Genomic DNA, 24,769 nt, shown 5'->3' with positions numbered 1-24,769 from the left:
CTTTGTCGCCCTTCTCTGGACAAACACGTTAACATAAATGTGATTACTAAAGCATTACAACCATAGAACTTATCCCAGGGTATGTATAATACAAAACTACCTTAATGTAACCATACAGTTGGCAGGAAAGCAGAGCAAAGATGAATTAGTGCCTGTGTCTGGAAGGAAAAAACTATCCTTATTTTAATGAGTACATGATCCCAGATCTTAATTTACTGAAATTAAAACAAGGATAGTTCTTTTTAATTTCAAACAAGCTGATATTATGGAAGTACTCAGGTGAATTCTAAATTTTGCCATTCAAAGAAAAATTAAAATTATTTATGCAAAACCATAAGCTTGTGCTGCAAAAGAAGCTGCAGCCTAGCATTCTAAACCCTACTGAAGGAATACTAAAGGAAAGTCAGCCTTACATCGATCTTTGATGTCTTTGAGAAAGCTCCCACAGGATGAACGTGATCATACAGAATAATAACTCCCACCATTACTCGCATGCAGAACATAAGGGTCTCCTCACTGGTGAATCTACTTCTATACTCTCTGGAAAACAGAACAAAAAAAATAATCAACTGGTCTTGACTTATTACTGGACGATTTTGTGAAGTAGACTATGTGCGCACAAAAGTGGAACTAAAATTGCACCTCATGAAGATTGATCTTCAAAGGTTAATCTAGAAGAAGAGTTAGAAAGCACACAGAGATATCTAAACTCTTTTCAATGCCCCTTCACAGTTCAAATCCTCACTTCAGCAAAATGTCTATGATGATGGCTTCTGTGATGGTTTGGGTGTTCTCTGCCCCTCCCACACTTTGGGAATCACCCAAACTACACTCAGTCATCTCTGGAAATTGAATGAAGCTTATTATTTACAGCTTAGCACAATATACAAGCAGATACTTACAGTATATACAGAAATACACAAGGTGAAAGGTAACACAGAAACACAACAGCCCTCCCAGAAACCTGAGTCCCCAGGAGGGGCTTCCAACTGCCCTTTCACCTTCCCCTTACCCCTCTACCTTACACCAGTCCCAAGAAAGAATGGAGGTTTGGCCAGGGGGTTAGGAAGCAAAGTGGATTAATCAGAGAAGCAGCAGAGAGGCTAGAGACAGAAATGCAGCTCCAAGCTTCCCAGCAGAAGAAGTGAGTTATCTATGTTTGGATTCTTGTTCTTGTATCTCTCAGCAAACCTATGAGTGAGGCAGACATCACTCTGTTTTCCTTTTCACAGCCTGTAACCCTAGTTCTTCTCACCAAAACATTCCAGCTAGCTTCAAACTAGCACAGCTTCACACAAGACTTTGACAGTTCATGAAGTACGATGGAGGGAAACATAGAAGAATTCAACCACAAAAAAAATGTTTACCCCAGGTGGCTATTTAAATGACAATAAAAATTCATTCATACAAGCAAACCCAAGACTTAAGACAGAACTTACGGTGTCTCCAACATGACTTTACATACACTAGCCATTGTACTTAGACAGTCCGTTGTATTTTCAATCGGCAACGTTTTGTTCTAGAAGGGTTAAAAACAGCCAAGGCTCAGTAAACTGTCTTGAAAAACTAAAATCAGGAATGTCTCTGTTAGATCTTTTCCCCCCCATTACCTACTTCTGATACAAAATGTGTAGTTGCATTACTGAGTGTTTTCAGCATTGGTGTGGCTTCTGCATAGAAGAGGGACATCCTATTGGCCATTTCATTGTTTACTTCATTCTCTATGTCTAGCTGAGGAAAACATGAGGAAAAGCAGCCAGTTAAACTCTTTAAAATCTTCACAGCAACAAGAAAAAGATGCTCATGTCAGCAAATAGATTGCTGCATGAATAGTTCCACTCTAATCAGTTCCCCCAGACTGCTGATTAACTCTCTGTGTGAAGGGAAGAACATGACAGCTACCAAATCAAAAGAAAAAGCATTACCACAAATGGTATAAATGCAGACAGACAGCTGTGTGAACAACAGATCAGAGTTTATTTACTTACGTGCATGTTGTTTATTCTGTTGCGACTTATTGTTCGCCTGTAATAACTGAAGTCATTCTGAATTGCTGGGTTTCTCATCTTTGAGGAAGACAAATTAGGAAATCATTAATTTTGATTAAAAATACATGGGGAAAAAAAATCAGCTTGTATGAAAAGACTTTATTAACCTTAAGTTCATCAAAACGAAGAGTAAAATGTAAGATTTCTGCAAACTCTTTTGCTAGAGCCTGTTCCCGTTCCAGGTGCTGAGTTGGAGTGTAAGGTGGGCACGTCAAGGACTCCAATAAGCTTTGCAGGGCTTTCTCTGAACAAAAATCAGAAGCACAAATTCTATTCAGTCCATGTTATGATAGAATCATAGAATCATAGAATCAAACAGGTTGGAAGAGACCTCCAAGATTATCCAATCCAACCTATCACCCAGCCCTATCCAGTCAACTAGACCATGGCTCCAAGTGCCTCATCCAGTCTTTTCTTGAACACCTCCAGGGATGGTGACTCCATCACCTCCCTGGGCAGCCCATTCCAATGATGAAGTTTTCAGTAAGTATCTAAATATACTTTCTCTGAAGTAAAGGAACCCTTCAAAATGCTTTTTCTTACCCTTCCAAGTTGAGAAACGTTAATCAAAGGCAATTGCCTCTTCGGGCTCTGCCATTTTCTCTCAATTTTCTATCACTGAGCATTTTCCCATTTTTTTCACCCTTTATCTGGGTTTCTTATCAAAACTTCTAGATAAAGCATTTTTCTTGCATTAAGAAATTAAATTCTTTCTTCTTCTCCAATGAGCCACCAGCTTGGCCTAGTAATTATTCCGGCATCTAGGAGTGTGCTCTTAGGCACTGATAGCAGGGTAATTCAGCTCCCGTGGCTGTAATTCCTAGTGTAACTCAAAAAAAGTGAAAGACTTAATAAAAAGGGTCTTGTGGAAGAATTCCCTTGCATGGGAAGCTCTCCCACTTCATACATATATTTCTCCACATTGGTTCTCTTCCAGAGTCCTAATTCCAGAAGTACAATATGCATTAGTACAATATGGAGCAGTGAAGTGTAGAAGAGTGGCAGGCACTTGAGAAAAACTTTTATACAGTTTTACCACACTCTCTGCTTCTACTCTGTTTAGGTAACACAAATGTATTTCATTTTGCTGAAAAAAAATATTGAAATTAACATGCCTTGATAAATGTAACTGCAGGTAATTCTGTTGACATCACATAGAAAGAACAGTTAAAGTCTGTGGAAAAAGAAACTTCTTATTTCTTTATATATAAAGTAGCCTAATGAACAGAAATACTGGAACAGGGCTCACCTAATCTGAGGGAAAACTCATAGAAGCGTTTCAGTCTTACAACCAGAGGACATACTGAATTCCATGCTTTTTCTTGCAACTGGATATCATTGGGATTTTGTATTGCCTGAAATGAAAATAGTGCTGTAAAGAACTGTGATACAAGAAAAACAAGCAAAAGGGAGTTTGATTTTTTTTAACTATGTTATTTCAGAAAGTACATACTGTAAAACATAGAACAACTGTGAGAAATTACATTGTATGGGAGGAAGAAATTAGTAAATCCCAAAGCTACCACTTTCTCCACCTTCTATCTCCTCCTGTAGCATGCGTGACTTAAAATTACTCATTCCAGTGCACAACTGACATATGGAAATGTTTGAACATATTCTCTGGGGAGAAAAACTACAGTTCTGGGCCCCCCAGTTTAGAAGGGATATCGAGATGCTTGAGCATGTCCAGAGAAGGGCGACGAGGCTGGTGAGAGGCCTTGAGCACAGCCCTACGAGGAGAGGCTGAGGGAGCTGGGATTGGTTAGCCTGGAGAAGAGGAGGCTCAGGGGTGACCTTATTGCTGTCTACAACTACCTGAGGGGAGGTTGTGGCCAGGAGGAGGTTGCTCTCTTCTCTCAGGTGGCCAGCACCAGAACAAGAGGACACAGCCTCAGGCTGCGCCAGGGGAAATTTAGGCTCGAGGCGAGGAGAAAGTTCTTCCCTGAGAGAGTCATTGGACACTGGAATGGGCTGCCCGGGGAGGTGGTGGAGTCGCCGTCCCTGGAGCTGTTCAAGGCAAGATTGGACGTGGCACTTGGTGCCATGGTCTAGCCTTGAGCTCTGTGGTAAAGGGTTGGACTTGATGATCTGTGAGGTCTCTTCCAACCCTGATGATACTGTGATACTGTGATACTGTAAGACCTGATGTCACATATATGTATGACAAGCAGTCACCCAAAAGGTCTTTTTTAAAGGTTTTGATGCTTTTAGAAATATTCAATATATTTGAGTTCTTAAGTAACCAACAATATACACTAACAATAAAGCTGATGCAGGAAAAGGTTTGGTCAGCTGAGAATAAACCTAAGTTACAATTCAGAATTGTACTTCTTAACCAGTTTCATAAGACAAGATGCCTGTGAAGTGGGTGCAAGGTTATAATTCACTGTCCATTATTTCACTTCCACAGAATCATAGAATATAATCAACCAGGTTGGAAGAGACCTCCAAGATCATCCAGTCCAACCTAGCACCCAGCCCTAGCCAGTCAACTAGACCATGGCACTAAGTGCCTCAGCCAGCCTTTTCCTGAACACCTCCAGAGATGGCAACTCCACCACCTCCCTGGGCAGCCCATTCCAATGGCAAATCACTCTCTCTGTGAAGAATGACTCAACTTTTAAATACTGCATTTCTGATACATAAGTGTTACATTTCTTCCACGTCCTCAACTTTGAATTTTACTATGAGATATATGGAAAGGAGGCATATGAAATGGTGTTTCTTCAAGTGAAAAATAATTACCAATACTAAGAGTAAACCATTTTTAGTGATTTCACATTATGGCATTACATTCAACATTACACATAATCTGCAATGTATTTTCTAAATATAATTTTAAGGAAGATTTTCATGTAAGTTCACAGATAGATACAGAACTGAAGTAAAGAACACACTGAGTTTTGTTTGGTTTTTAACAAACATACATCTCTAATTTCTTGTCCAGCTCCTTTGTAAGCCTGAAGGTCCGCAAGCATACTTTCAGAGTCCTGTAAAACTGCACTGATCTGATTCCATACCTCCCTTTCTCCATCTGTGGGCTGTGCATCTAAGAAACAGGAAAGCAAAATGCACATAGTCAAAAGGTAGCTGCAACACAAATGTCAAGATTATTCAGTTCTACCTAACAAGATTATACCCATCTTGACTATGTGTAACTCCATTCTGAAGTGTTTCTTCACAATATACAATTACATTGCACTGCCATTCTGCTAACATCCAAGTTTCTGCTTTGTATAGCAAGGAACAAAAAAATAGCAGTTTTGTACACTCTGACTCACAATGCCTCTTCTCAAAATGCAGCTTTTTCAAGTGAAGCAGTATCATAAAGCAATGGTATTAGAAAATAGGATAATCCATCAGCCATTTAGTAAAGAAGTCCCTCTCTTTCATGAGCTCCATAGCACACTTACAATGAATTCACAGAGTCATAGATTGCATTGGGTTGGAAAGTTCACTCTCCTTGCAGCTTGGGGATAAAATCAGGCCTTTCAGTGGACGGAGCAGTGGGAGATTACACCACTTTGGCTCTCCTCCAGGCTGCCTTAACCAGGGTAATTTATTTCTCTTTTTGTAAAACTTAGATACTGTACTGTTCAAAATAAAATAAACACTTCCCTTACGTATGTGAAGAGATCATTCCCACTGCTAACATAAATCCACCTCTGTCAATGATCAGTTTTCAGGGTGGGAGTGACCTTTATTATTCAGAGCCATGACATTTGGAAGAAGATCAATTTTCCCATTCAAACCCCATCCATGGGATTTTCACAGAAGTGCGACATAAGGGATTGATGCTGTCCTTAGAACACTGACATGTTAGACAAGGTAGAGATCTTCTGCCTTCTTTTAAAGGACAAAGATGACTGGCACTGACAAAAGACTGGATGACCTATACACAGAATTCTAGTCAGTATCTTTAGAAACAATCACATTGTCCCAGTAGATTTCTACAGGAGCAGTTTTCTCCCCCTTTAAATTTGTATTAGCTTGTGGAGATAAAATTTTAACGGAGGAGAAAAGAAATACTTTGAAGGTCAATCTTAGGACTCAGGGACTACTTGTCTGAATTATAAGTAATGAGATACCTTCAGCTCAAAACTCACTGATTAGGAAGAACTAATGTACACATCTCTGTATTAACAGGCAAGAAATATTAAAAATAGTTTTTCTTCTATTTAGTCTCCTCACTCTCCTTAAGAAATGAGACACAGTTTTCCACCCACATATCAGTATGGGATTCATCTACCCACCCTCTGTTAGAAGGAAATAAACTGCTTCACCTTGGAGGGTATGGGAAGAGCAGGCATATTCTCCATGACATTTCAGGTTAGGATAATTTGTTTCATTGTCTCTAGTTATCTACAGACCATGTACAATTGAGATATAAATGGCTGGGATTTACATGTTTGTACTTCTGGAGAAACTGATATTAAAGTCCTTCTTACATTTCCATGTCACCATTAGTTCCCTGAGAGTCGGCAAGAAAATGTGAGCCCACTGCTGAACAGGATGAGAGGATACAGAGGAGGTGGAGTTACAGAATGCCTTCGTTGTTTCAGTTTTTACCGCTAAGGGTAGACTTGGGTCTCTGGAGGGGACCCTACCATTTTACTGTTCTATGATTCCTTTCATTCTAGAAGTTTTCCCATCTGATTTAAAAGACAGAACAAGTGAAAAGTAAAAATAAGCTGGGCATTGCTAAAAAAATGTTATCCTTCAAAAAGTGAAGGAAAGTAGCACCAAAGGGAAGAACTATCCTAGAGAAGAAAATCTCAGCTGGGCCATGGCTGCTGAACCAATCCAGCAGTCACATTAAGTTTACTGACTGGTTCTTTCCTCAAGCTGCAAGAAGTCTCAGGTACAGGACGTTAAGTGTCTGCCATGCTTCCAAGGTTACTGACAAAAGTGGTGATCTTGCTAAACACTTACACACCAGAGAACAGGTAAGGATAAGAGAGAAGTCACCTACAAATCAAAATCTGTATTTGAATAGTTAAATAAAAATAAATTGAAACAACATTTTCAGTGAACATTAAGACACAAAAGAAAGTAATTTATTAGTACAGTTGATGAATGTAAACTGTGCATATTTGGGTCACCTGAACAGTGGGTTGGTAATAGGGTGTTTCTGTGTTAATTTTTCACAATTGATTTGCTTTAGAAAGCATGAGCTTCTAATAGAAATGCAAATACTATAAACTGCTCAGCATTTTTGGTCTTAAAAATGGCCTTTTATAGCATATTTATATTGACAGTCTTTCTCAAATATTCCAAATTAATTCTTTTGAAAGATAGGGGGAGGTTGAATATTTGAAACCCATTAAGCTTTCTGTAGAATCCCAGCACTTGAGGAAGTAAGGAGTAGGAGGAAGACAGGTGGGTGGAAGAGGGCAAGAAAGGGAAGGAAGAGGGCTGTAGAGGCTACAGAGCAACAATCTTAGCTTGCATTTGCAGAAGCGGTTTAGATTTACGCTGAAAGTGTTTAGCTTAAAAATAAAAGGATTTCAGCCATTAAGAAAAACCAAAACCCACATGCACCTTACTTATGAAATATATTATGCAAACAGATGTCCCAATAAGAACATGGCCATGTTTCAAAAAGAATTTTACATGAAGATCTTGCCAAAGTGGTCATCTAAAATACCTGCAATCACTTTGAAAGAAAACTCTGCTATCGTGCCATTGGCACAACAATCACAATAAACAACTAAAAAGAGTGTAGATTTTTTTTTCCATGCCACATTATGGCTTTTAATTTTGGAATTTTGCTTTTATATTCCAACAATACCAAAGTTTGTTTCTCTGTTCTGAGTTTAAAAAAACAATAAAGTAGAAGCCATTCCTGAATCGCAGTGTGGAGTCACTTGCTCACCCCTTATCTCCACACCAGCAGTCAACCAACACAACTTTAAGCAATGACAGAGCATTTATAAACACTGACTAATCCATACTGAATGCAGATCTTCTCAATAATTAGTTGCCATAACCACTGGACTTAATTGCATTTCAAGTGTGAGTTTTTAGAGCACTGATGATGAGCATTCAGAGTATGCCATCTTTAGCAAGACAAAGCAGGAAACCCCTTCACCTCTCTTTGCCCAAATGTTTCTAATGTGAACCCTGAACTTGACAACTAAATGAATCCTCTACCAAATTAATTCAAGAGTCAGATGAGGCTTAACATTTTCTGTACAGTCTACCAGGAAATGTCCATCTAGAAAGCAAAAAAAAAAAAGCTATGGAGGGAAATGTAATTCCATTGGCTCCACCAGAAAAACACGATATGAAAATTCATCCATTCCATGAACTATGTTCTTTCACCTTTACACTTGATCTACTTCAAGTATGGATGTGCCTTCAGACTCTAAAAAAGCAGGGGGGGAAGCTGGACCCACCACAGTCCATTTGTGGGGTGCCAAGCTGGAATAATCATCTTATAAAAATACCTGTTGTTGATTTCAAAGCACCTCCTAACAGCACAAGGTGCTCATCTCATTCTTCACCAAGTATGCACTAGAAAACCCGTAGAAACTGCTATATTGCTAATCTATTAGTACCCATAGGATAAGATTAAATACGAAAATACCAATACAAACCCAAATATAACAATATCTCTGAGATCAGTTTTTATGAAGAGTTAACAAAACAGTACTAAAAGACGCGCTTCCAACCCCCACTCTTTCTCTATCTGAAATACAGACCAAAAGGCACAGAATTGTATTCCACCTTCAGCCAAACTGATGACAGTTAAGAGGATTCCCACTGAAGGTGGTTAGTGTCTGCATTTCAGTGAATTTGGAATCCCAGGTTTCAAAAAAAAAATCCATACAATAAGACCCCAAAAATCAAACCCCCCCCCCAAAATCCCAAACTCCTGGGGCTTTGTCAAGCTAACAAGCAAAACACCATGTCTTAAAGGCTCTGCTTTCAGAGCTTTTCTTACTCTGTCCACTGCAGAAGGTAGGGAAGTAATTCCACCAGCCACTGACAGCATGTTAGAGAGCAGTACATGTATTTTACTGTAAAAAATTAAGTACTATTTCAGGTTTGTCACCACAGTGATTTTTCCCATTCCAACCTGGGATAAAATTAAAAGGAAGTTTATGTGCTTAAAAAGGATAAAAGGTATAACAATTACAGTGAATAATTTTAGAAGGTATCAGAATCTGCTTTACTCCATGCAATATAAAATATAGTATGAGGTAGAAATAGTACCCTACAAGGGTTTTTTAAATTTCATCCTCTTTAAAATGGCTAGAACCAAGTGAAGCTCCCTAAATGGTGTGGTCAGCAGGAGCAGGGAGGTCATTCTGCCCCTGTACTCTGCACTGGTTAGACCACACCTTGAGTACTGTGTTCAGTTCTGGGCCCCCCAGTTTAGAAAGGATGTTGAGATGCTTGAGCGTGTCCAGAGAAGGGCGACGAGGCTGGTGAGAGGCCTTGAGCACAGCCCTACGAGGACAGGCTGAGGGAGCTGGGATTGTTTAGCCTGGAGAAAAGGAGGCTCAGGGGTGACCTTATTGCTGTCTACAACTACCTGAGGGGTGGTTGTGGCCAGGGGGAGGTTGCTCTCTTCTCTCAGGTGGCCAGCACCAGAACAAGAGGACACAGCCTCAGGCTGCACCAGGGGAAATTTAGGCTCAAGGTGAGGAGAAAGTTCTTCACTGAGAGAGTCACTGGACACTGGAATGGGCTGCCCGGGGAGGTGGTGGAGTCGCCATCCCTGGGGCTGTTCAAGGCAGGATTGGACGTGGCACTTGGTGCCATGGTCTAGCCTTGAGCTCTGTGGTAAAGGGTTGGACTTGATGATCTGTGAGGTCTCTTCCAACCCTGATGATACTGTGATACTGTGATACTGTGTGAAATTGTTAATTCTTGCTATGGGCATGGTGCTGTGCCAGGGATATCAATGCCAGGCTTCATCTCTGTGGTGCACATGGGAGTGGACAGCCTCCCTCTTACTGATCTGTAACTTCTTGCTTGGCGCACTCACTCTCTCTCTGCAGAGCTGAAGCTCCTGCAGGCTAGATACAGATGATATCTCCAGCCTTGCCGCCCGTGGAGCGACACATTAATTAATATCCCATTACACAAAAAAGTGGGCAGTCGGTCGGCTGCCAGACGTGCTCTAATTATAGGCACTTTTAATCATACAAGAACAAAGATAATTGAAAAATTCACAAATCATTATGGAGATGAGACAGAGGAATCCTAGCAAATAAGTGTCCTTCCTTCTTAGGGGAACTGGGATTTCAAATTAGGATCAGGTAACAAGCCCACCCGGCTAAGGAACTTGCTCAGGTTAAGATTAGTGACTTAGGGCTTACAAAAGGTATTCATAGAATCATAGAAGCAGTCAGGGTTGAAAGGACCACAAGGATCATCTAGTTCCAACCCCCCTGACACGGGCAGGGACACTACCCTAGAGTAGGCTGCCCAGAGCCCTGTCCAGCCTGGCCTTAAACACCTCCAGGGATGGGGCCTCAATCACCTCCCTGGGCAACGCATTCCAGGGTCGCACCACTCTCACGGTGAAGAACTTCCTCCTCGCATCCAGTCTGAACCTACCCATCTCCAGCTTTGCTCCATATTCGTATGTGAGGAGAGGATAGGCCTGAAGGTGTCACTTAAGGATAGCTCAATAATTTGTGGTTTAGGTTTAACCCAAAGTTTTGTTACCTCAATCTGCAAATTATTTCCAAGAATTCACATGGAATGATTTGTTTATTTTGACTGCAAGAGGCTCTCTACCTGCAACAGTAACTGGACAACCTCAAGTACCCAGAATTCATTACCTCTACTTTAAACGATGTCAACATCTAAAGAACAAACCTGTTTTTCAACTGACAAAATCCATTTTAAGAGAATTCATCCTATGTGCTCATGAAATCCTGAAATCCAGGCTCTCAAGACTTGGCCCGTGCACTCACTCTTCCTAATGTTATTTTCCAGTTCAGAGATAAGAAGGAATTACGGTGCAGTAGGTTATATATAATTAAATCCAATGAATAGCAGCTTAAGAATAACCACACCAAGATACAAGAGTGAAAGACCAATATGGCTAATTTTCCAGAAACCAAGAGAGTTGTTCTTTTCATAAACCTTTTAGGAGACCTTAAAGAAAGAGTTATTTGGCTAAATGGGTACAGTTTGAATTTCATCTCAAAGTTTTTCAACCTGCATAGAACACTGTTCCCTGTATCACTCACTGAAGTTATCACAGTTTACATCTGACTCAAGGCTGGGCTGAATCGATCCACAAACTGCTTCTCCTTGCACAGATCCAGAATGCAGAGCAGTCTCCAGAATGACTGCTGGAGAGCATACAGAACTACTTTTGCTACAGAATCATAGAATCAACCAGGTTGGAAGAGACCTCCAAGATCATCCAGTCCAACCTAGCACCCAGCCCCATCCAATCAACTACACCATGGCACTAAGTGCCCCATCCAGGCTTTCAATATGAATTGAAATTAATGCTGGATTCAAGCTTTTTCATGTATGACCAGAGAGTTACTAAACTTGGCTCCAGTTTTGGAATGAAGAATAGTGCCAGTAAAAGACTGCAAGTGATCATATAAATAGCTAAAAGAGAGGGCGAAAAAAACCCTAGAGATTATCTGAAACAATTTTTATTCTTGTAGCCTAAAAGCTATTAAAAACTCAAATCAACAACTGGAAGGTGACATTTTGAAACTTTCTTTTCTTTCATGATTCTTTCCCAAGTATAGCACAAGGCAGAATTTGAACTGTGTTCCTGTTTCTACCTTCCTATTTTTCAAGATCTCAAGACGTGCATAGAAGACATGTACTGGAGAGACTAAGTCTGAAGACGAAAATATATTAGGCTGGTAAAAAATATGTCAGAGGAAAGTCTTTGATGAAAAGTAACTTGCATTAAATATATTCTAGAACAAAAGAAGGAAAAACCTGTAACAGATATTTTCCAAAGATACAAGATTGTCCTTCCCCAATTTCTTTACATCAAAATGAAATTCTGCCCTGGAGGAAGAATAATTCCCAAGAAAATACGCTGAATTTTGTTGCACGGAACAATTCATCCTTACCAAACATTGCCTCTAAAATACGTATTAATTAAGGATAACAAGGGAAAATATTAACATAAAACCCTACTGCACTGACCTTACTGTGTCTGACTAACCTGTACAACTGCTTGCTATCCTCTCCTTTCTCTTCCCACTCATGTGCCACTGTTGGGGCTTTTTCAAACATAACCAGCATCCCTTTCTCACCCCAACTAGACTGAAAGAGTACTTAGTAGGTGGGGGTGTTCTTTGCAAGTTCTTTTTCCCACATAGTTGTCATTCCTGTGTTTGTATGCTTCAGTTCTAGCATAAAGATATGGGAAAATAAGATTATGTGACAAAGCATCACCCATGGGATGACTCTTTTGAAGCAGAACAGACTAAACTGACTCTCAAATCAAGCTAGTGCCTTAATGTTCTTTTCTCACTTTGTTCATATAAACACTTGTATTACTTTTGACCAACATCAGTCCATAAAATCACTGAGTTTTAAAGCACAGAAGCAAATGGTACCTGCTCTACATGTGCATAAGAGGAAAAAGGTTGATACTGTTTTTGTAAGCAGTGTTTGCATAGCACACCATACACATAGCAGGAGGAGGTATGTCACAGAATCATAGAATTAGCCAGGTTAGAAAAGACCTTTGTGACCATCGAGTCCAACCTATCACCTGACACCTTCTGATTAACTAAACCATGGCACTAAGTCTCCTTTTAAACACCTCCAGGGATGGTGACTCCACCACCTCCCCAGACAGCCATTCCAGTGGCCAATCACTCTTTCCGTGAAGAATTTCTTCCTAACGTACAGCCTATACCTCCCTTGCCACAACTTGAGACTGTGTCCCCTTGTTCCATCACTGGGTGCCTGGGAGAAGAGATTAACCTCCCCTAGCTACAGCCTCCCTTCAGGTAGTTGTAGACAGCAGTAAGGTCTGCCCTGAGCCTTCTCTTCTCCAGGGTGAACAACCCATGCTCCCTCAGCTGCTCCTCGTAGGGCTGTGCTCCAGCCCCTTCACCAGCCTTGGTGCCCTTCTCAAGACACGTTCAAGCACCTCAACATCTTTCTCAAATTGAGAGGCCCAGAACTAGACACAGTACTGAAGGTGTGGCCTGACCTGTACTGAGTACAGGGGCAGAATGACCTCCCTGGTCCTGCTGGCCACACTATTCCTGATCCAGGCCAGGATGCCATTGGACTTCTTGGCCACCTGGGCACACTGCTGCCTCATATTCAGTTGGATGTCAAGCAGTACCCCAAGGTCCCTCTCTGCCTGGCTGCTCTCCAGCCACTCTGTCCCCAGCCTGTAGTGCTGCATGGGGATATTGTGGCCAAAGTGCAGAACCTGGCACTTGGCCTTGTTAAAACACATGATACTGGACTGTGCCCATCTCTCCAGCCTGTCCAGGACCCTCTGCAGAGCTCTCCTATCCTCTGTTGATTGACACCTGCTCCTAACTTGGTGTCATCTGAAAACTTACTGATGATGGACTCAATCCCCTCATCCAGATAATCAATAAAGATGCTGAACAGGACTGGGTCCAGCACTGATTCCTGGGGCACACCACTAGTGACTGGCCACCAACTGGATGTAGCTCCACTCACCACCACTCTCTGGGCCCAGCCATTCTTAACACAGCACAGAGTGCCTCTGTCCAAGCCACACGCTGCCAGCTTGGCCAGGAGTTTGCTATGGCAGACAGTGTCAAAGGCCTTGCTGAAGTCCAAGCAGGCTACATCCACAGCCTGCCCCATGTCCACCAGGCAGGTCACCTGGTCATAACAAGAGATCAAGTTGGTCAAGCAGAACCTGCCCCTCCTAAATCCATGCTGGCTGGGTCTGATCCCTTGGCCATCCTGTAAGTGCCCTGTGATTGCACTCAGGATGATCTGCTCCATTATTCTGCATGACACTGAGGTCAGGCTGACAAGTCTAATTTCCTGGGTCCTCTTTTCAACCCTTCTTGTGGGTAGGCACCAAGTTGCCCAGCTTCCAGTCTTCAGGGACCTCTCCAGTGAGCCATCTTCCTATGACTGTCGATAAATCATGGAGAGAGGCTTGGCCAGCTCATCTGCCAGCCCTCTCATCACCCTAGGATAGACTCCATCTGGTCCCGTAGACCTGTGAGGATCCAAGTGGTTCAACAGGTCAGTAACTGCTTCCTCCTGGATTACACAGAGGCTATACTGCTCCCTGACCACATCTATCAGCTCAGGAGGCCACCTGTCTTGAAGACTACCTGTCTTACCATTGATAATTGAGGCAAAGAAGCTGTTAAGTACCTCTCTCTTTTCCTCATCTCTAGTTAGTTCATACCCCTCTTTGTCCAATAAAGAGCAGAGGTTATCCTTGCTCCTTGTTTTGCCATTGATGTATTTATAAAAACATTTTTTATTGTCATTCACCACAGTGGCCAGTCTCAGTTCTAACTGGGCTTTTGCCTCTCTAATTTTCCTTATACACAACCTAGCGACACCCTGAGTTACCTCCTCCTCTTTCCAAAGGTGCTACACCCTCTTTTTCCCCCTTAATTCCTTCAAAAATCCTTTGCACATCCAGGATGGTCATCTTCCCCGTTGGGACAGCCTGTTCCTGTGCCTTCAAACAGCCCCAGGACTCTCAGTCTCTCCTCACAGGGAAGATACAGGCTGGGATTGGAGTGGCTGGAGAGCAGCCAGACAGAAAGGGATCTGGGGGTGCTGATTGATACCCGCCTGAACATGAGCCAGCAGTGTGCCCAGGTGGCCAAGAGAGCCAATGGCATCCTGGCCTGCATCAGGAATGGTGTGGTCAGCAGGAGCAGGGAGGTCATTCTGCCCCTGTACTCTGCACTGGTTAGACCTCACCTTGAGTACTGTGTTCAGTTCTGGGCCCCCCAGTTTAGGAGGGACATTGAGATGCTTGAGCGTGTCCAGAGAAGGGCAATGAGGCTGGTGAGAGGCCTTGAGCACAGCCCTATGAGGAGAGGCTGAGGCAGCTGGGATTGTTTAGCCTGGAGAAGAGGAAGCTCAGGGGTGACCTTATTGCTGTCTACAACTACCTGAGGGGTGGTTGAGGGGTGGTTGTGGCCAGGGGGAGGTTGCTCTCTTCTCTCAGGTGGCCAGTGCCAGAACGAGAGGACACAGCCTCAAGCTACGTCAGGGGAAATTTAGGCTGGAGGTGAGGAGAAAGTTCTTCACTGAGAGAGTCACTGGACACTGGAATGGGCTGCCCGGGGAGGTGGTGGAGTCGCCGTCCCTGGAGCTGTTCAAGGCAGGATTGGACGTGGCACTTGGTGCCATGGTCTAGCCTTGAGAATTGTGGTAAAGGGTTGGACTTGATGATCTGTGAGGTCTTTATTTATAATTAGTATTTGGGTTTTTTTCCCATTTTTATTTCTTAGTTTTTTTCTTTATTTCCTCATTTATAAAGTTAACTCACGCCCATCCTCTTAGATCAGGTATGACTTGCCCTTCATCCAACACAATGAGCCAGGGAAGATGTCTGGTTACTACTCCTAGCAGAAATGACAAAGGGTTGGTCAAGAAAAGGCTCATTTCAATGTAAACACTACAGACCAGTATTTTTATTATTTTCATCTCACTTCTCCTCCATCTCCTTCCTCTCCATTTCCATCTCCTGTTTTCCCCAGTCTTCCTTCATTTTTCTCCATCTCACTTCCTCTTCCCCCCATTTTCCTCCTTTCCATCTCCTTCCTTTTCCCCTACCTTCCTCTCTTCATCTCTATTCTTTTCCTCTCCATCTCCCTCCTTTCAGCACAACCACCCCTTTTCCACCCTACACGGCATTTCCCCCATTTGTTCTCCCAAGCCCAGAGCACCTGGGTTCTGCTGGAGTCTCCTCCCACCCCAGGTGTGATCACTTTGCCCTCCCCGCCCACTCCCCTTTTTAATCGGCTGAGGAAAGGCAGAGGCCCCAAGCTTGCCCAACTGGGCAGAGGGATCCTTCTCTGGATCATCACTGGTGAGTCCCCATGGTGCACACTGGGTGAATGGTGAAGGTGACAAAGGCCGGGGAGCCTGGTGGCCCCCCGGTTAGGTAGGAATAGGTTTCATGATCATTCTAACGTCACCTATGGGTGCTGGCTGAGCTCCTCTATGTTTAGCTCCTGTGTGGGGTGGTTGACATGATGGAGGCAAGGGATGCCATCCAGAGGTACCTTGATTAGCTTGAGAAGTGTGGCAGTGCCAACCTCATGAAGTTCAACAAAGCCAAATGTAAGCTCCTGCACCTGTGTTGGGACAATGTCAAGCACAAAATACAGATTGGGTAGAGAATGGATAGAGAGCAGTCTTGAGGACAAGGACTTAGCAGTGCTGGCTGATGAGAAATTAAACATGTGTTTGGTAGCCCAGAAAGCAAATAATATACTGGGCTACATCAAAAGAAGTGTGGCCAGCAGGTTGAGAGAGGTGGTTCTCCTGCTCTACTCTCTCCTGAGGCTCTACCTAAAAAACTGTGTCCAGCTCTGGAGCCCCTACACAACTGTTATAGCAGGCCCAGAAGGGCCACAAAGATGATCTGGGGTCCAGAGCACCTCTTCTGTGAGGACAGGCTGAAAGAGATGGTGGTGTTTAGTCTGGAGACAAGAAGGCCCTGGGAGGACCATGGAGCAGTCTTCCAGTATTTGAATGGGGCCTAAAGCACAGCTAGTGAGGAACTTTTTACAAAGGCATGTAGTGACTCAAGGAGAGGTAACGGCCTCAACCTGGAAGAAGCTAGACTTGGATTAGACCTTAGAAAGAAATTCTTCACTATGAAGATGGTGGGGCAGTGGAAAATGTTGCCCAGAGAAGTAGAGGCTCCAACAGCCCTGAAGAAAAAAATCCACAACAAACAAACAAAAAAACAAACCCACAAACAACAGGCTTCATGGTGAAGATAATAAAATGCCCCTTTCACCACCATTCTGCTCCTCCAGGTCTTTCCACTGCTGGATCAACTGTTTCCTGCCGTGTCTGCAGCTTGATTCAGGAGCACTTTCTTACTATCCTGGGCTTGATGAGGCAGAGTTAAACCTGGAAGCTCAGAGCAGCTGAAAACTTTCATAGAATCAATTAGGTTGGAAGAGACCTCCAAGATCATCCAGTCCATCCTAGCACCCAGCCCTATCCAGTCAACTAGACCATGGCACTAAGTGCCTCATCCAGGCTTTGCTTGAACACCTCCAGGGATGGTGACTCTACCACCTCCCTGGGCAGCCCATTCCAGTGGCTAATCACTCTCTGAAAAACTTCATCCTAATATCTATAGTAGCTTGGCAAAGCCACAAAACACTACCAAGGCTTCAAAAGTTTGATAGAAAATGTTATACAGTGGCTTGGCTAAAGGTTCAATATTCAGCATTTACACTAGAAATTTGTAATTATATAGACAGAAGAAGAAAAAAAGATACATGAGCTGCAGTACATTCTCTACATCCAAACTAACCTATTACCTTCTCTTTTTTTTTTTTTTGCAGTTTAAAACTGATTCTTCATAATGAGGGGAAAAAAAATCTAGATAAGAGGATTAAGCTATGTTCAAAGATAGTCATACATTCTAACTGCCATCCAAGAAAGCGTGTTTGAACAAATTCATGTATTAGAAATATGTGTTCGAATGACTCATTGGAGCAGTGCTTTACAGTGAGTACACATTTGCAGTCTAACCTATCATGTCAGCACTTTTTTTTATTTCAAGAAAACAATTCAGAAATACATAGTTGAAGAGAACTACTTCAAGATGATAAAATTTGTGTCTGATCACCTGAAATTCTCTCTTAAACCATGCTTCAAAATAAAGGTATTTTAAAAGACTGGCTTCTCTCAGAACATTTTTGTTGGCTATTTTTTTTGGTTTTAGAATAAAGGTATTAAGAGACAAAACATCACACACTGTTAGCATTTAAAAAGAACAGCATCTCACGTAAGCAGAGGTAAGATTAACCCCCTAATTAAGGAACTGATGACCAGTTTTCAAGACGATGTCTAGAAGTGCATGCAGCGAAACCGCAACCAGCAAAGTGAAGGAACTTTGAATCAGATATAGTAGTGATAAGGAAATTAGAATGTGAAACACTGTTTTGCAAACTGATAACCATGCAATTAAGAGAGATGCAATCAAGCACATACACTTTGGCCACTTCTACTTTTTAGAAGGTATAATAATCCCAGTTAAGTTACCACTGAACCAGGCAAAAGTAGTTCTGCCTCCACTACTTTCTTTTTCATCTTTTTGTTTCATGTATCTTTTTCCATTCCAGGAAGCAACATATTTTTTTCTTAAACCTTGATTAAGAAAGCTGAGGTCGAGTTCATACATATGGAAATTTAACAAGGGCTTATAAAAGTTTTGAAACCAGTTTAAGGCAAAGTTTTAATTGCATATCTCTCTGCCCCCTTCTCTACTTAGAATGAAAGTATTTTTAAATGGTTTTCTAAGTATCAGAAAGCAATATTCAACTGAAGTGTAATTTGATTTGTTTGCAAATCCCTTTTGAATTGTGTTAGGATGCGTAAGCGCATGCAGTTTATTAGGTGGTAATAAGCAAAGAAGGCAAGCCAGGCAAGAAGCTTTGCTCACTTTCAAAGTCAAGGAAAAAATTTGGCCCCTGATCAAGCTCTGTGCAAGTGAGAACTTTTAAAAGATTTCCCATTTGGCTCCTGCAAAATAGAAAAGGAAGAGAAGAAAAGGAGTCCTGAGTGAACAAATTAGAGACAAGGATGTGGACAGACTGTTTGTGCTGGAGAATACACACTGCAAGCAATCAGATTTTAAAAGTGCTTTTTTCCCTCAGTTTGATGCCAAGTCAGGGAAAAGATTCTCTCATTGGCTTGTAATTGTTGGAACTTACTTTCAAAATCCAGGAAAAAATGTGGATAGTTTTCAATTTCCCTGGTAAGGACCTTAAGAAGATTACCCATCCCAGCAAACCTAGTAAATGCAACAAAATTGTAAACAGTTATAGACATAAACTTAAAATACTGTGACTAAGGGCTTGACATAGTCTGCATCACTTATCAAACATTTTGCTAAGTTCTGGATGATGAGAAACATTTTGATTGTCAATTCTGTGAAGTTTATGCATGGGAAGAGAGTAAGACCTCCCATAAATATAGAAACAGTTCTATTCAATGAATTTGAATTGAAACATCAGTTTAACATCACAGATTACAAACAGATGAATTTGTTTACTTAGCGAGAGAAATAAAGTTAGAACTCCCTCTTTATTTGTAAATCTTCTAAACTGCTGGACTCCAGATTACTGAATACCATTCCAGAGGGGGAAAAAAAATGAGGTCTTAATCCTTGTTTTCAATTCTTTAGTGCAAATCCATGTTATTTAATGAAAATAAGGGGAAAAAACCCAAAACTAATTGTTTCTAATCAGAAAGACTATATAAAACATTCCTATAAGCACCTATCAGAGAGCAAACCTAAAAGCCCTACTCTTTTGAACTTTTAAGAATGTATGTATGTATACTTTGGGTAAAAAAATTATATACTCTAACTTTTTGTCTGTTATTTCTGATCTTGGAAGAGCCTTTTTAGTTCAAGTTATGAAAAAAAAAATCCCCAAAGTGACTGATTGTTAAAAAAAATAACAAAGTCTCTATGGAGAACAAGAAGGAAGATTTGAAGGAAGGCTTTTTGCCAGCACAGTTCTTAGCAAGATACATCATTTCAGAACTGTGCAAAATTGTAACTTCCTTGGTCATGCTCAAAACTTCTTCACACAATCAGGTGTGAGCCCCAACAGTCATGGTTTAGGGTACTGAGAATATTTATCTTTGAATAAAAAAATCAATTTTCAATCAGTTTTAAATCTAAAATTACATTTTTCTACATGGCTCCAGGTAGAGCTATTTATCCTTGTATGTGGGTTTTTTTGTTTAGTTTTTCACTCTTCTGAGTGATGATTTTTTTTCAGTTTAACCCTTTTCCCACTCAAGAAAGCAGACCACAAAAAATTATTATAAGGATGTACATGGCTGTTACTCCACATGAGGTACATTTTTTTTCCCAAATTTTCTCTCAAGATTACAGAAGAAAACACATCCTCAACCCTAACTTCCATATAGCTATAAAGGATTTATTTTTATAGCAGGAGTGATCAGGATGGTACACATAAGGCTTGGAGATTTCAAAATAGTCATAGTCAGCCCACAAAATGATGCATGTTTTATCAGTAATCCATTCAGGCCATGCAGTTTCATACAGATGGGGCTTTTGTTGTACAAATGGTTTGGTTTTGCTTTAAATGCTTCCTCAAAATTTTCTCTCCAGAACAAATCCAGTGAGCTGACTGTCAAGCCCTTTACAGTTAGCAACCTCTTGCATATACAATATTGAAACATGAAGTAACATCCTCCATTATTCATCAAGTTACATCCATTTATATGCAGGAAAAAAAAACAACAACCCTACAGTTTTACTTTCAGAACAAGATCTGCACTGTATGAATGGAGTCTGACTTTCTGATTAGCCTACAAGGGGAAAAAACACGTAAACAAAGCAAAATGGATTTTATACAGCATTAAAACTTGTATCTTCAGTAATTTAACACTTTTATCACACTGGTATAAAACATTTTATCAGCATCAGGTAAAAAGGATTAGATAATGTGCATACACTTTTTTCATATCTTGACAAAAATAATGCTTATTATTATGAAAAATTATCACAATCTAAATTACCAACTTAGTTTGGATTCTTCACTTCCAACTTTGTAAGACATATCTTACCTCATTGCCTTCAATCTTCACACAGTATCCAACCATTTCTTCTACTGCCAAAGTTAGCACTGGATCCAGAGCTGGTTTAGTTGATAGCATGCTTCACCCAGCAAGGAAGCCTTGTTGCCAAGAACCTGAGGATATGCTACTTCATTTGCATTGAGTAGCTTGAGGTCATGTGCCCAAGCTCTGGTTTCTGATCCTTCTTACAGAAGAACAGTACACAATAGCTCTGGAGATTTCTATGTATTTTTCCTGAACTTTTACTGTGTTTCTTAGTTCGTTTTTCTTTTTTTTTTTTCTCCCCTCCTGCAATCCCTTTGCAGGAGCAGATTCAGCTATTTAGGTCACAAATATGAAACAAGAACCCTCCCACAAATCTTACACCCATTTCCATGGTCAGCCTGCGTTTTCCAATGGTCTTGAAGGCACTGGTTAGAAACAATCTAGTTTCAATGAAAATCAACGGAAAAATAGCCTTGTTCAACAACATCTAGAAGATGTGCTTCAGAAGATAGCTGCTGAAAATGCTTTCGTTATGATTTGAAGCAATTTTTGTTTCCCTACAGAACAAAACTAAAGGCAAGACCCAGTTCCAAGAAACTGTCAATTTAAACTATAGTTCATCATTTAACACTACATTTTTAACTTTACATTAAAAGGCCACCTCTCCTGTTAATGGAAGGGCTAACATAATTCTTTCTCCCAGAATGAATATTTTATATATATATTTGCTGCTTCACAGTACTTAGATCTTCCAAACTGTCTTACCCTGGAAACTCTAATGTATTCCAAACATCAGGAACTGTAAGTCACTTCCAGCATAATTTTTAATGAGATTTCCAAGTAACTAATGATATAAATTCTGAGGAAGTCAGTATATATACTCTGGTTGCAACAGAAATACGAATAACAGCTTATGCACAGAATCAAATAAGAAAGCTTTAATTAAGAGCCTAAAATTTCATTTCATTAAACTGCAAAGCATTTATTTACTGTAAAATCAGTTTAAGCATTGAGACTCAATCCACATATAAAAATGTTGCTGTTGCAGCACTCCTACATATCAGCCTCTCTTCAGTGTTCCAATCTGTTGAAATTTCAACTTCTAGCAGTACACTTTAAAAATGATGACATATTAGCATGACAATTATGATTGCATTTAAGTGTTTTATTGGTTTCCAAATCGTTACAGCTGATCTCAAAATATTATCTAAGTATATAGAAAATAATTTCTAAGCTACCACTAATACTTTAAAGCTCATTACTTGATTTTTGATGGTCAACATTTAATGAGTGGCACACAGACATAAATAAACTGTAAAACCAGTAATGAACTGGAAGGCACACTTAGCATTCTGCATTGTATATACCATTATCCAGGAGTATATTTAAAACCATTGAGCTTTGAACAAAATCACTCATAAACACATCACTTCATCTCTAAAATTTGATGTTCTAGAGGCATTATCTTAAGATGAGAAAATAATTTCCTTCTCCCTCATTACATGAATCAGCTTATTTTTGAATTGTAGTAAGTAACATAGTACTCCTTCCAAAATAAATCAAAATGCATTCCATCAAACCTTTGCCACAGATTTTATATATGTATCCAGAAAATATCCTGAAATATCCATTTATTACTTACTGAAATGGAATTTTTTTACAATTTACTAAATGTTCACAAGCTGAGCATTATCCCCTAAATATTGCATGTCTAACGCTAAGTATTCCATTCTTTAACTCTTCCTTAAAATCTTTGTTTAAACATTGTTCTAGGGAATGACATAATGTTAAAGTGTGGAGGTTTATATTGTTGTAGCTACAATACTATATAAATTGCTAGAGTAGCACACATTTATTCCTTCATCCTTTACAGGACTAATTTAGTCAATATAAACTCAAACCCATCAGCACCACTCAACATTTAAACTTGTGTGAAATGCTATGATAAAACCTGTGTTAAATGCTGTGCTAGTGAAAAAGCACAAGTTTACCAACTCAACCCTTTGCTGCTCATCAGTGCTCCTTTGCCAGACACCGTTTCCTAAATCGGACAGCTTACATAAGCGTGGTCTAAAAGGCTTTTGTCAAAACGAGCTGGATCAGCAAATACCTACTGCTTAAACTCATTTAGACCATTCTAACAAAGAGGGGCTGGGAGCTTCTCACAAGCAGCTCCATTGAGAGGCTCGGGAGAAGCAGAGCCTCCCAAGTTCAGGAGTTACAATAAATGATCAGGAATGATAACATTTAATCACACATCTGCATGGGTAGAGACAGGAATCCAGTTTGCAGTCTGTGCTGTACTAAGCATATTAGTATCATTAAAGCAGTGCAAATGACCTTACTGCACACGTAATTAACTGTGGTTTCAAAAAAACCTCAGCACCTGAACTCAAAATCCTGCATATCAAAAGCACAATTTCAAATTATTGTGATATTTGCCTACAAAGTTTACTGTGGTGCATGTAAGGAAACAGGAGAAGTGCAAGACTCAGAAAACAGGTTTATTCTGCATTTTTATGTCATTCCTTAACAGAAGTTTCTTAAGAGTGCTAATCCACTTGGTCTTCTGAAGGAAACGCTGTACCACACACTAGGGTTTGTTGGTTTTGTTGGAAGAAGGAAGATATAAAAGGTATTTTAAAATTGCATTTGCCAACTCTACTAACCCACCTAATCTGTTAAAATATTTGTGTAAGACTAGCTACAAGAAGGCTGGAATGCTGCAATGCTCAAAGTCTTATACACAGTGAAGGTACAGCCAGAGACAGCGTCACTTTGACATGGGTGTCCCACGCACACACTCCCTACTTCTTAAGGGAGCTCTGCAAGGATCAGGCCACAGAACAGGCTTATTATAGATTAAAAAAATGGGAATACCATTGCAGCACTGATGTCAGGAACAATCGAGGACATTCCGATTTATGTTCACAAGAATGTTGAAAAAAATATCTAGGTATTAAACCATGAATGACAGCAGCTCTGCCACTCTGCACAGATGTGTGTCTAATCTCTGCCTAAAGCTCTTCAAAAAGCTCTTTAAGCTTAATCATGATAGCTCATGTTCTATTATACCTGGCCAGTCTCACTGCCCGCGTTGGATATCTCTCGAAGTGGTCCAAATTTCAGTGGGTTATGATACTACATGTACAGTGCTCCACATGCATCCAAGTATGGTGCCAAATGCAATAAAGGGATTGTGTCTTGCAGAAAACTTGTTTCCCACATCCTTCAAGTATTATTTGCATAGTTTACACATTGCTTTCTTCATTTTGGCAATTCCATAATCCTGCTTCTACATACAGCACATGAGACCTTATAGTGGCCTTCCAATATCTGAAGGGGCCTACAGGAAGGCTGGGGAGGGGGCACTGACAAGATCTTACAATGACAGGATGAGAGGTAATGGGTTTAAACAGGAAGAGGTGAGATTCAAGCTAGATGTTAGGAAAGGATTCTTTACAGTGAGGGTGGTGAGACACTGGAACAGGTTGCCCAGGGAGGTTGTGGCTGCTCCCTCCCTGGAGGTGTTCAAGGGGACACAGTCTCAAGTTGTGCCAGGGTAGGTATAGGCTGGATGTTAGGAAGAAGTTCTTCCCAGAGAGAGTGATTTCCCATTGGAATGGGCTGCCCAGGGAGGTGGTGGAGGCACCGTCCCTGGGGGTCTTCAAGAAAAGACTGGATGAGGCACTTAGTGCCATGGTCTAGTTGATTGGTTAGGGCTGGGTGATAGGCTGGACTGGATGATCTTGGAGGGCTCTTCCAACCTGGTTGATTCTATGATTCTATGATTCCAATCAAATCTAAGGGCAGGCTGGATGAGGCCTTGAGCAACCTGTTCTAGTGGGAGGTGTCCCTGCCTATGGAGGGGGGAGTGGAACTGGATGATGCTTGAGGTCGCTTCCATTTTATGATTCTATGATATCTTTCCCCACCAAATTCCACAG

At 40.9% G+C, this 24,769-nt stretch overlaps 1 protein-coding gene across 7 annotated transcripts in view; it reads right to left on the bottom strand.

The window, feature by feature from the left end:
* The window catches only part of CYRIA (CYFIP related Rac1 interactor A), a 64,174-nt gene that overhangs the window by 5,911 nt on the left and 33,494 nt on the right, over positions 1 to 24,769 (bottom strand). For 4 of the 7 annotated variants that reach the window (XM_064146428.1, XM_064146423.1, XM_064146426.1 and 1 more), the window contains 8 exons: positions 18,664 to 18,743; positions 4,976 to 5,097; positions 3,298 to 3,403; positions 2,156 to 2,292; positions 1,989 to 2,066; positions 1,615 to 1,731; positions 1,440 to 1,519; positions 414 to 540 (listed from right to left, as the gene is read on the bottom strand). In XM_064146428.1, the coding sequence (XP_064002498.1) occupies positions 414 to 540; positions 1,440 to 1,519; positions 1,615 to 1,731; positions 1,989 to 2,066; positions 2,156 to 2,292; positions 3,298 to 3,403; positions 4,976 to 5,097; positions 18,664 to 18,736 (840 nt within the window). In that variant the 5' untranslated portion in view covers positions 18,737 to 18,743. Of the gene's footprint in view, positions 1 to 413; positions 541 to 1,439; positions 1,520 to 1,614; positions 1,732 to 1,988; positions 2,067 to 2,155; positions 2,293 to 3,297; positions 3,404 to 4,975; positions 5,098 to 18,663; positions 18,744 to 18,934; positions 19,020 to 24,769 lie in introns of those variants that run through there. The other 3 variants (XM_064146425.1, XM_064146427.1, XM_064146429.1) reach the window with 3 other exon arrangements.

The sequence above is a fragment of the Pogoniulus pusillus genome, chromosome 7 (genome assembly GCF_015220805.1).
Source record: "Pogoniulus pusillus isolate bPogPus1 chromosome 7, bPogPus1.pri, whole genome shotgun sequence".
In the NCBI taxonomy this organism is placed as follows: domain Eukaryota; kingdom Metazoa; phylum Chordata; class Aves; order Piciformes; family Lybiidae; genus Pogoniulus; species Pogoniulus pusillus.
Note: the sequence above shows the minus strand (reverse complement) of the source record. Positions and strands in the feature narration are given on the sequence as shown.